The following is a 12,164-nucleotide window of genomic DNA, read 5'->3' on the forward strand; positions in this document are numbered from 1 at the left end:
AATCCTTAAGCCAGGTGTACACTACAATTTTGGGCTGGCTCAGACAAAAGCTGATGGATGTGAAAGAATCATAATTTTATCTTTGGTAGTGTCTCCAAAGCAATGCTCCTGCATCATGGAGAGAAAGAAGTTCAAAGTTGGCTGTTTTAACAGTCTTGTGACTAAAAAAATCCTAAACTCTGACAGTGCCAGAAATGAACACCTCATAGCGTGACTGCCGCCAAGTCCTGCGTCTACTAACCAACCAGGAAGAATCTAGTACGATATGGATATGATGCACTGGCCAACTTCCCAAGGCACTTGGGAAGAAAAAAAGAAAAGAAAAAAAACAAAACAGAACAAACCCATATTAAATAAATGGCAGTACAATGGAGAAAATAAAATGTTTGGACTCGAACAAAGAAGAAACTCTAGTTGAGTTGTGGCAGCAGCAGCCTTGTTTCTCCAGCTGTTATCGTGACTGCAACAATAAGGATGTAGCCTGGAAACAAATAGCCGAGAAATAACAGATGCGCGTGTTGGCTATCATTCAGTACTTATTATCATCATAGAGTCTGCATACATCAAACTTGACGTCCTGCATGAGTAGATCCATGTTGCACTGTGCGGTTTGCAGTGAACTGACAAGATTGCTGCAACCCCACAGTCTGTACGCACCCAAATCAGATACAATCTTTCTTTTTTCTTTTTTTGCAGTGCGACCTCACGGTGAACTGACAAATCAGAATTCACTTGACTTTCACATCACTCCACCATCCTGCAGAAAGACTCTTGTGGGGTGTCGCTGGCAGATGTAGTTTGATGTAACCAAGGCATGCCTCATTTTTTGATTACACTTGTTTCACTGAGGCCATCGCAGTCCCACCAGTACTGGCTCTATCTGTGCTTCAACATATACCTCAAGTAAAGTAAACCAGCAGCCACTGCGCCATAAAAAGCAATAATTTAAAAAACCGTGGATAGTCTCATTGCTGACAGCTAGGGGTGGGCGATAGAAACAATATACGATAGAAACTATATAAATTTGGTCAACAATAGAGATTTTGACTATACCGCTTCATGATGTCATCAAGCTGCGCCTGTTTTGGTCGAAAGCATCGCAGTGGCTACAACAATTATCATCTGCAAATTATGCAGACAGTCATAGCAAAGAGATGAAGCACTTTTGAAATATGGGGAAAGCCAAAAACTGCTCTTCCTCCACTTCCGTAACATTGATACATTAATGCTGAATTCTCTCGCAGCTGCTCTATGTTGCAGTATTTTAATAACTAACCTTGTGTTGTGGATGAATGATCTCAGTTGTTCTCCTGACTGACGTTTGCCCCGTGTATAGCATCCTGCTATGCGATTGCATTTGTCCCTGACCACCAGAATCCCTCACGTTAACTTTTATCAAGTGGAAAAAAGTTGGCGTTCATCCTCCAGCTTCACTGTGCTAATGTTATGCTAACATACCTGTGTTGCTAGCAATCACGTAGCACAACATTATATACCAGGTAGTCCAACTTCAGTAACCCTGCAAACGCCACTGCTGTTTAGTTTCCTGTCTTCATTTATGTTGGAAGTGGTAGCAGAGCTGTACGTTTGAATTAGTTTCAAAAATCTCTCAGTCAGAACATGGTATGTCATGTTTAGGTGGAAACTAGCGAGCTAACTTCCTGTTAACTTCTAACTCCGTTAAATTTAATAACTTCTGTTTTCATGGATGCCTGGATGTTAAACGTAATTGTTACACCTGGTAAAGCAGCAACACTGATGATTTTATTAAAAATTAAAGAATTTAGACCGTTCTTAACTCTGTGTTCGTTTGACTTTGGGACCTTTTTGGACCCAGATTACTCCGCAAAGCTCCTCACTATGGCAGCCGTAATGCTCTGACAATCCATCAAGCAGTGCGGCTTACCAAAGTTGTACTAAAACATTTTTTAACAGATTTCTGCACGCCAAAATGTTTTTGAGATTTTGAGAAAATTAAAGGATTTTAAGTGTGCTTTATAGTGTGGAAAATACGTTATACAGAAGAAAAGAATATATCGCAATATATATCGTTACCGCACATGCTTCAAATTATATCGCGATATGAATTTTAGGCCATATTTTAGCCCTACTGACAGCTGCTCACATCTACAGCACATCACTTTATAAATAAAACTTTAATGATAGGATCACGTTATTAAGCATACTAGTGTTTTGCAGGAAGAAAGGGGGCAAAAAAACACATGTCCTATCTATAAAAAAAGTTATGTTTGCATAGGTAGAGTGTATAAACATTGCATGAAGAAACCTGGTTTAATTGCTTGTGTGCTATGTTGGAGTACATTAACATGCAAGACTGCCTGCATTTAAGTTTGTAGCGAGGGGGCACATGAGCCCAGTGTTTCAGTCAATTTTGTATTCATGTAGGGGTTAGTGGCTGAGTGGAGGTTGGGTGTAGGTTGAGGGGGTCTCTTTGTGTTATTATATTAGTAAATGAGTAAACAATCCCAGTAACACATACAGGAAATATCTTTTAATGTTTTTCTGCAGTTCTATAAACAAGTCTTTTCAAAAAGAATAACACCAACAACACCCCCCCACCCCACCCAAAAACAAAATATATTACAAGTGTCCAATATTAACCATACAGAACGGGAACAGAACTGCCCCGGCCCGGTCAACAAAAAGCTAAATTTGATGCTTGCAGCGCTGCTCTCTTTTCATCTTCACCTAAATTGGATGAGAAGAATTAATTCATTAGAAAAAAAATTCCAATAACTGAGCGTGTTCTCCCTGAGCTCCCAGCAGCAGCAGCAGCGAGCCTGCAGCTCTGGAGGCCCGAATCTCAATCAGCTCTGCCTCGCCTCGCTTTCCTCTACCACAACCACCCTCCTCCCCACCATCCCTCTCCACCCTCCTCCTCCCCCCCGTCTCTCATCCTCCTCCCTGGCTTGCTGGCTCGCTCATTCTCCTTTTGCTCTCTACTCCACATCTCTCTCTCTCTCACTCACCCACCCCCCCCCTACCCCTGCACCCCCCCCCCCCCACACACACACACACACACCCCTCATCCCTAGAGAAATCATCCCCAGCTCCCAACTCGCTCTCTTGCTCTCCCTCTCGCTCTCTCTGCCTATATCTGTCTCTTTCCTTTCCTGCTGCTACCTCTCTCTGTCTTTCAAAATTTCTAATTTTGAGCACAATGAAAGAATAATTTTGCTTTGCTTTATTAAAAATTTCTTCTTGTTTTCATAGTTTCGGTCATCTTCCCAAACAGAAATAAAAACACTGTAGTTACAAATATAATTGATGAGTAGTCACTAAAATGAAAGAGTAAGATGATCAGAATGAATGCTTTCAGGGGCATTTCGTTCTTTTCATTGTAGACTAAATAGTAGATAGATAACAGAAAATTGGATAAACAAACAACAAAAACAAACCAAATATCCTTTGCTGAACATAAACTAGTGATGTAGTGGTCCATGGTTAGCCTCCTGGGGTTTCTGTTGTGCCCCAGTGAATCCGACAGTTACTGTATTAAATAAACTTCCAGGTCTGTTTAATGCCTATTGTTATTAAAAACCTAAATATTAAAATTATGAACTGAGGTTGCACACAGGCTTCTCGGGTTGAATTGCATTTTCCTTCATTCTTAAGGTACATGCAGCATTTCCAGGATTGTATGTGTTCTAAATTTGGCTTTACCCCCAGGTAAGATGGTTAAAGTGCACGGCTCCTAAATGGGAATTTGTTCTCATAGATGGTTTGTATTTTGTTTCAGACACTGTTGATTGTTCGCTCCAGTACTTCTGTGACTGTTTTGCATCAACATGACCCATAGAGTATTAGTGTGGCTGTCAAACCACTGATATCAACTGAGACATAACCCATTGTGTATAACTTACAAGTGGATTTATATGGAAACCTAAATGTAGTATTTTGCTTAACATATTGTTTTGAAATATTAGATAAATTACTTACTATTGCAGCAATAAATGACCAATTACACTCACTACGTATTGTTTAATGATTACATTTGATCATAATGTGGACAATCTGTGATGAAAAAAGAGCAGGCAGCAGTATTTGAACAAGCTTAGTACAGTTTAATGAATTCATGTGTTCTTTTTTTTTTCTTTACCTTTGTGTTGTTGCTAATCTCGTGTGGTGCTACAGACTAACGAACGGGTTGGGCTAGCAGGACACTAGAGTGGGTGGCTTTCTCCAGGGGCTGGTGGACACTCTGTGGCGGGCCCACAAAGCAGCGAGGTGTTGACAAGGTGACACAGGGTGCCAATTTGACCAAGAACTCCCAACCTCCGAGCCACCCCAGGTATCCCAGCACCTCTATTCACTCTCTGCAGGCCTCGCTTTCCCTGACCAGTCTGTGTTAGCTCCGGGGGCACGGCCCTTGTTACCGGTGCCCAGCTGGGGGTTTGTGCATGCTGGGAGGTGAGCGAACAGCAAAAGGCGAAAAGGCGAGTTCGTGACACAGTGATCTCAGCTGAAGTAAATTTAATTCCCTGAGTGGATTTTTTTTTTCCTTGGTGAGAAATTGACTAGCTGATGTGTTATTCCTGATATATGCTTTGCTTTGAATGTGGCCAGCAGTGTCTACCGCACGTTTCTTATAATTGTATGTATTAATTGTGCATATCTATCAATATCCATTTATCGATGCCTTTATTTATTTATTTAATAATGGTTGTTGTTAAACAACAGAATGAATAGTTAATGGTTACTGATGGTTACTATGGTTCTGAAAATATGTCCCAAAAAATCTGAAATTTTGTAAATCATAAATAAAAACAAACAACTGCATGTAAAAAATAAATATTTTTAATGCGACTCCAGCAACCTACCTAAAATAGTTGGGACAGGAGTTTGTGTACCCCTGTGTCACCGCTTCTTTTAACAATACTGGATTATGTAAGGGTTTGGGAACTGATGAGGGTTTGTATTGTTCATTCTTACTTGATATAGATTTTCAGCTCAACATGCGTTCTGCTTCATAATGCATCAAATGTTTTCAGTGTGTTACAGGTCTGGACTATTTAAGCACCAGCACTATCTAATGTCACATTCCTTTTATCTCAGGAATCAGATGTTGATCGTTATCCAGTGCAACACGATATCACGCCAAAGGGTGTCATAGACACGCTTGCTTTGCCTCTCCAATGCGTGAAATTGACAAGCATGCAGAATTTGCAGTACCAGCAGGGGGCGATGATATATTTATGTTTAAGTTGCTGGTGACCGTGGAAGGTACATTTCAGGGTGCTTCTATGCCAAATGATTAAGCTAGGTGGCTAATATGTACTTACATATAAATGTGTTGGTAATGCCTCTTTAGACGCTTTTCTGTGATTATTTTAATGTTGGCTTGAATTTGTCTCTACCCGCAGACAAGATGGTTTGCAAAGTCAGGGTTCCTGCGACTCTCCGAGTGGTATATCTGACTTATGGGAGCATCCCAGTTGAAAATTGTGATTGAGCACTCAGGATTTAGGACCTCTCACTTCAAATTGATTATTGCACTATTGTGGCTTTATGCTGCTGAAATGTATGTAGAATGTAGTTTTGATATAGTAGACAAGAACATAGCTGAACACAGCACATATTATTCCAAATCTTATATACGTACTGTGTATCACAGAGCATTATTGGTGCCTTCACAAATGTTCCTATTACCAGTGACATGTACGCTCATGCAGCCCCATAATATCATTAATGTTGGCTTTGAGTTGTGTGCTAATAAGATTGTCTGTTTACACAATGGTCTAGTTTCTTATCTATACCTATGGGCATCTGTTCAAGTGGAAGGAACAGCTTCATCCAAAGGGTCGCTGGGGTCTCCCTTAAAGATAGGGTGAGGATCCCAGCCAGTCACAAAATACTACTCTTACACATCAAAGGGAACCAATTGAGATGGTTCAGGTATCTGATTAGGATGCCTCCTAGGCACATCTAGTCAAGGTGTTTTGGGTATGTTGTACCAGAAAGACCCTGGAGCTGACCCAAGAGACCTCCTGGCTTGGGAATCCCTCAGTGTTCCCCCTTGGAAGAGCTAGAGAAAGTGACTTGGGAGAGGGAGGTCAGGTTTGCAAGTCATGAATATGCAACAGTTATTTACAGTTTATGTGTTCTGCTGCTATCGTAGACTTTAAAGTCAGGTTTGGTACGGATGCTACAACTTTGTGAGTGCTAACTCTGAATTCAACGGGAAAAAAATTCTAAATTGGAACTTTTTTAATGCAACTTAATGCTTCAATTGGATGCACTATTATGGATCAATGCTGCTGAAATATGCATATGTGACACTGTATACACTATAACACTAAAGGTGTTCAAGAGTCATATACTCAAGTCATTAAGGTTCAGCGTTATCTTCAGTTTCTTCAGTTCAAGTGTGTGGTGTGTGTGTGTAGACAGTTATGTTGTTGTTAGTACTACTTGGGTAGTGTGTTGTATTAAGATCTCATAAGCTTATTTGTCCAGAGGCAACGCAGCTGTCACTATCAAATAAGTTGGGTGCATCATGGCTGGGGATGTTGAATCCTGGCTTGCTACAATTGGATGAACTCGTCACTTAGAAACAGACTCCATTTAAAAAAGGAAACCTGAACAAGGCAGTGAAAATATCCTGTATTGTATTTGTATTGTACAGCAACTTCATCACCATTAGTGACCATGTTTCTCTTGCTCTTCATATGCAACAACGTAATTCAGTCTATAATGAATTCAGTGAACTGGACTAAGAATCATATCCATAGGCAAATAATATACACTTTTGTGAACAATAGCCACAATAATCCAGTTCTCACTGAAATGTTAGAATGCATCTCATTGCAAAAAGAGGGAAAATACAAATGTGTTTTGCGATGATACTTACCCAAAGACCACTTATACTAGGACAGAAAATAAAACTCAAAAACTAGTTTCTACAGTTTAAGATAAACATCTCCGATTGGTTTGTGATAGAGTGTAATTTTGTGAACCACACAAAATTACTGCTAATGCTTGCTGTGCTAACCCAGTTAGTTAATTCACTGGAGATTCATAATCCAAAAAAGAAGTACATCAGCATCAAAACAAAAAGCATCCTTCTATCCCAACAAGCAAAGGAGTAAAACTCAACTTTATGTCGTCAACCATGAGCTCAAACGATAGACTCAAGTTCATAAACACTAGCTTGTTGTAGTGCCACCTACTGACCTTTTTGTGTAACGGCAGAATTAATCTGCTGTATAAAATATATATAAGTCGATTTTATGCAGGTTATATGTAGAATGTGGTTTGCGATGGTCTTCCTATAATAAGCAAGGACTTTCCTGGAAAAAAGTGTTTTCTTTGGGACAGCATGTATTTATAAATGTATATATTGTATACCACTGAGGCTTAATGGTGCCTTCACAGGTGTTTATATTACCAGTGGTATGTACAGTAATGCACACTAATGCATGTTGCTCATTAGCTTGATGGATAATCTTTTCTTCAATTCTCTTCAATTTCCTCTATCTTTACCCTTTCAGCGTTGGTTTAGAGCCTTTTTTTTTGCACTAGTTGGTATTTTTTGCACCTGCCATCTTTAACTGGGATTTTACATTTACAGTATTTAACATCTCAAGTTTTAATTTCATGATGATTACTATAATAAATTTGCAAAGGTTTTTTTTCCATTACATTTTATTCACCTCTGTACTTTTTTCACCAGGGTCCATGAGATTATATACATTTCAACCTCTATTCAAAGCCAGAAGAGGCAGTCAGGGAACATGGGGATAGAATAGGAGGGGATATCACAACTAGCCAGCAGTCAAACTGACAGTACTGCAGTTACCTCTTAATAGCAAAGCCACTGAGAGATCCCAATGAAATGCTGTTCTTAAGTTTAAACTATAATCTGCACACATGTCATAATTATCATAAATAAAATGTGTTTGTTGATTTAAAAGTTAATTTCAGCTATTAAATTAGGCCCACAGTTGGAAGGTGATTATAATTTTCATGGAGAATATTAAAATATCCTGGGGCAACATTAGAGTATATATATGTTTTACTTTAAGGCTGTAATTGCTGATGATTTTCGTTTTTGATTAATTGATCAATCACGCGGTCTTTAAAATGTCAACAAAATGACTAAATGTTGTAGTAGCTGTAGTAGAAAATTAATAATCCCAGTAGATATTTATATAGGAGGCAGTTTCTGAGTGACTGATTTATTTCTTATGCAGACTTAACATATATAATATAACACACTTTATTCACGTGTACGTTATTACTAACAGCATTTCTACAGACTTCTCAGTAGTTACTAATCATGTTGAGTTAGAGAACTATAACCAATGTCAGCAGTTTGTTGCTAAAATATATTTTACTTTAGCCAGCTCTGATCTTGTTCATATTCACCAGAAGTAGTTATCAGGTCTTATATTAATCGATTTAATGACCTTCAGCTCCTCTGTTATTAATGATTGCCAGGTTAGGGTACAGTATTGAATATTGTCTCGGCAGCAGGACGTTGTTATTCTTTCTTGCTCTTTTGAGCTGGAGATCCCCTGATCTCAGCCCCGTTGTGTGGAAGATTTATGACTCTGCTCTTAAATCAATGGGGACTCTCTGCGAGGGGCCGTACCATTTAATGGACCACTTTTTAATTTAAGGGGATTTTCCTTCTTTTAGTTTTCATAAGGGAACACTTTTTGGCTAAAAATAAATGGTTACAACCATGCTGAGAAATATTAGATTTTAACCGATTGACTTTCACTATGGTGAAATAAATAGCTTTGTATGATTGAATCTATTCTGGAATCTGTGGGAAAAAAGAAAGCCTTCCTTGGTTGCATTTGTGGTTAATATAGCGTCTCTGCACCAGTGCCACTAAGATAAATTCCTGCGCATTTATTGCGCTTGGCAATTAACGGGATTCCTATTCTGGTTCTGATTTAGGCAGCTTACCAATTTATTTATCAGTTTCAGGGAGGCAGAAAGCTTGCAGAGAGAAATAGGAGCAATAGTAGATGCAGTGCTAAGGACACTCACTGTTGGCACTATGGAAAAAAGAATCAATAGTGCATTGTTATTTCACTGTAGGCTACAGCACCTGGAACGCATCAGAAGATACCAGCTCACTAGTAAACACAATTCAAGTTATTTAACTGCTGGTGGGTAAATTACACAAATCTACTAAAAGCAGACTCCCAGGAATGATGTAAAAGAGATACCCGTTTCCCTCAAATTGGCCTATTATATATAATATTTGGGCTTTTAATAGGTTTCATAAGCCCAGGGGGTAAAAACCTATATGCTACAGAGTGACAATGATGCATTTTATTTCAAAGGAGGAAAAGAAAGAAAAGACCAAAGGTAACATTTATGAGGGGGTTTTTTTTGTTTTTGTTTTTTGTTCTTTTTTTAACATTTAGCAGCAGTTTAAAGAGGCAGTTTACAACTGTCATACTCATAATGCCAAATGGTCTGGGTACCTAGAGGTCAGTGATTAATTACTTTGGACTTATGTGGTAGGAAGTGTATTTTCGATATACTTTTTTTTAACACTTATTCAATGTCTGTAGTTTTAAAGTAAAATAAAATGTGATACAGTATATGTCAAAAGTTAAATGAGTTAGGAAAGTTGGTCACATAACTGCATTTTTAGGTAATCAAGAACGTTTTTTTTTAAATCTGTCTATTTTAAATCTTTATGGAAGACATCAGTTTATCCTAAAATGTAAATATAATCCCTAAATTTGCAAATACATAGTTTTACTTCTATTTGAAGCTATTTTTATTTCAGTCTGTTACGTGCTGTGATGTGTCCCTGCTTTCCCTTTCAACTCTAAGGTCAGCCACTGGACAAACTGCTGTTGGAATTAAACTTAAATAAATAAAGAGAGTTGTCACTGTCCATTAAACACCACAGATTATTTCCAAACATTTCTGTAGTCAAATCTAATCTTATCTAGCCCAGACAAGCCTATTATCAAACGATGCAGATCCCTTAAACGCGTTTACACATAAAACCACTGTATCAGCATTTTTGTGACAGTTGTGTCAATCACTGAAAGAAAATCACAAGTTTTTCATTTACTATATAAGGTTTAAGACCAATTTGGAGCATAGACACAGACCAAGAGTTTGGTCTTGTTTGAGTAAATTAAAACCAAATTTTAAAATGAAATAAATAAATAATTTCTTTTTTATGCAGAAGAAGACACATCAAGAAATCCAGTATTGCAGCTCAGCAACCAGTAAGCGTAAATAGAAGAATATTTACAATCCAGTAAATACTTCATCTTAGTTATTCCTTGAGTACACACTAATCATGGCAGGTCTGACTTCATGCACTGTGCCCCTTAACAAGTGGATTGAAGTGCAAACTATCCAGAAACCAAAGTCTGCATGAAGATCTAAAAGCTTGTTTCTGTCAGTTGTTTATGCTCTTATGAAATTGGAGAAAAAGAGTATAAAGTTAGAGAAAAATGTGTTTTTTTTTAAGTCAGGGGTCAAGCCAAATATGAAAACAAAACTGTAGTTCAACATGCATATTAATGTACAGTTTCAGAAATGAAAGCATACCAGAAGTTTATAATCCGGGACAAAAATGTGGAGTGTTTTTTTCCATATTCAGAAATTGTGTATGCTGTAACTTTATTGCAGTTTATTGTTTGATAACAGAATTTTGGTTATTTTGTAAGTGATTTAAGTGTTAGCCACATGTTTAGTGAGAGCTGTTAATTATAGATTTAATTTTCTGCTAAAAGAGAGCATTTAACAGGTATTTTCATTAGAAAACTGTGTTTCCCAGAATCCTTTGTGGTAGTTACTCTGGGTTTAGCTAGCAAAAGAAAGTTTTCGGGAAGCCATTATATGTTGCTCTGATGTCGAGCAGTTTATTTGTTGTACATTCCCCTTTTTGAAGCCTTATATAAAGACTATCGTTTCTACAATTGATGTCCGATCCATTTTTTTGGCTAAGCGGATTCGCCACAATAGTGTATGTTGTACATATTTTTCATTTATTCCCATCACACATGCATTATGGGTCTTTCAATCTAAAATGAAACTTTTTCTAAACTGGAATATTGTAATCCCCTTTGGTTGGGTTGGTTGCACATTATGCATTAGCCACATGTTTAGTTAAGACAGCAGAGAAGCAGCTCTGCATTCAGGGAGTTTTCTTATTGTTTTTTGTGCAATTGAGCTTCTATTTATGCTTCTTTAACTGAGTGTGTTGGCACGTGACCAGCAGAGGTGGGTGGGTGGGTGGGAACTGGAAGGGGAGGTTGTGGTGGTGGTGGTAGTGAAGGGCTGGGGGTGCAGTATGGCCGCTAGCCTCTTTCTTGTTGATCCTCAGGAGACCATCTGCGCTGGGGGCATTGATTAGAGTGTGTCTGGTGGGATTACATCTTTGCTGTTGCCATGCCAACTAATCAGCTGATTTTTTTCCCCCCCCCCTCGCTCTGTCTGTCTCTCCATTTCTCTCTCTCTCTCCTCTCTTTGCCTGGTTGTCACAGCAACAAAATACGGGAGAAGCGCAAGGGCCCCGGCAAGCGCTGAATTCAGCTAAAGGGGCGAAAAAATGTTTTTTTCCCCCGCTCTCTCTCTCGCTCTCTCTCTGTCTCCTCCTAATTGGCAACTCTCTCTGACCTGAAGTTCTTTTGTCTCTGGCGTAAACACACCCCTCTCCAGATTACGTTTATTTTCACATTTTAGAAATAGCTGGATGGTTGAGAGGCCCAAGGACAGATGCTGTGAATGAGGGAAGCGAGCTGAGTAAATGTTGGACGCATAATGGCTCGCAACATACTACAAAGTCCTTGAACGAATTCCAAAAATGAGACAAAACACTTCCAGCATTTTATTTTTTTTAATTTTTTTGTTAAATCAAAATCATTCCTGGCCAATAAACATCGATTCCTGTTTTTCGTTCGTGTCCAAATCGGCTGGTTGTTGCCTGCCAACCTGTTCAAGATTATTGAAAGAGATATCAGGCTGAGGAAAAATATAAAGTAACACTAACTATGTGATCTTTTTCCAGGTTTGTACAGAGGGTCGCTTGATACTGGAGTTTGCCTTTGATGATCTGATGAGGATCAAGACGTGGCACTTTACCATCCGGCAGTACCGAGAGCTCATCCCCCGCAGTATCCTGGCCATGCACGTGAGTTTGACATCATTAACAC

The 12,164-nt window shown here is 38.7% G+C and overlaps 1 protein-coding gene across 5 annotated transcripts in view; it reads left to right on the top strand.

The window, feature by feature from the left end:
* Window positions 1-12,164, top strand: part of ldb2a (LIM domain binding 2a) — a 110,927-nt gene that overhangs the window by 70,728 nt on the left and 28,035 nt on the right. For all 5 annotated transcript variants that reach the window (XM_026183021.1, XM_026183039.1, XM_026183031.1 and 2 more), the window contains exon 4: window positions 12,020-12,142. In XM_026183021.1, the coding sequence (XP_026038806.1) occupies window positions 12,020-12,142 (123 nt within the window). The remainder of the gene's footprint in view (window positions 1-12,019; window positions 12,143-12,164) is intronic.

The sequence above is a fragment of the Astatotilapia calliptera genome, chromosome 2, assembly GCF_900246225.1.
Source record: "Astatotilapia calliptera chromosome 2, fAstCal1.2, whole genome shotgun sequence".
Lineage (NCBI taxonomy): Eukaryota > Metazoa > Chordata > Actinopteri > Cichliformes > Cichlidae > Astatotilapia > Astatotilapia calliptera.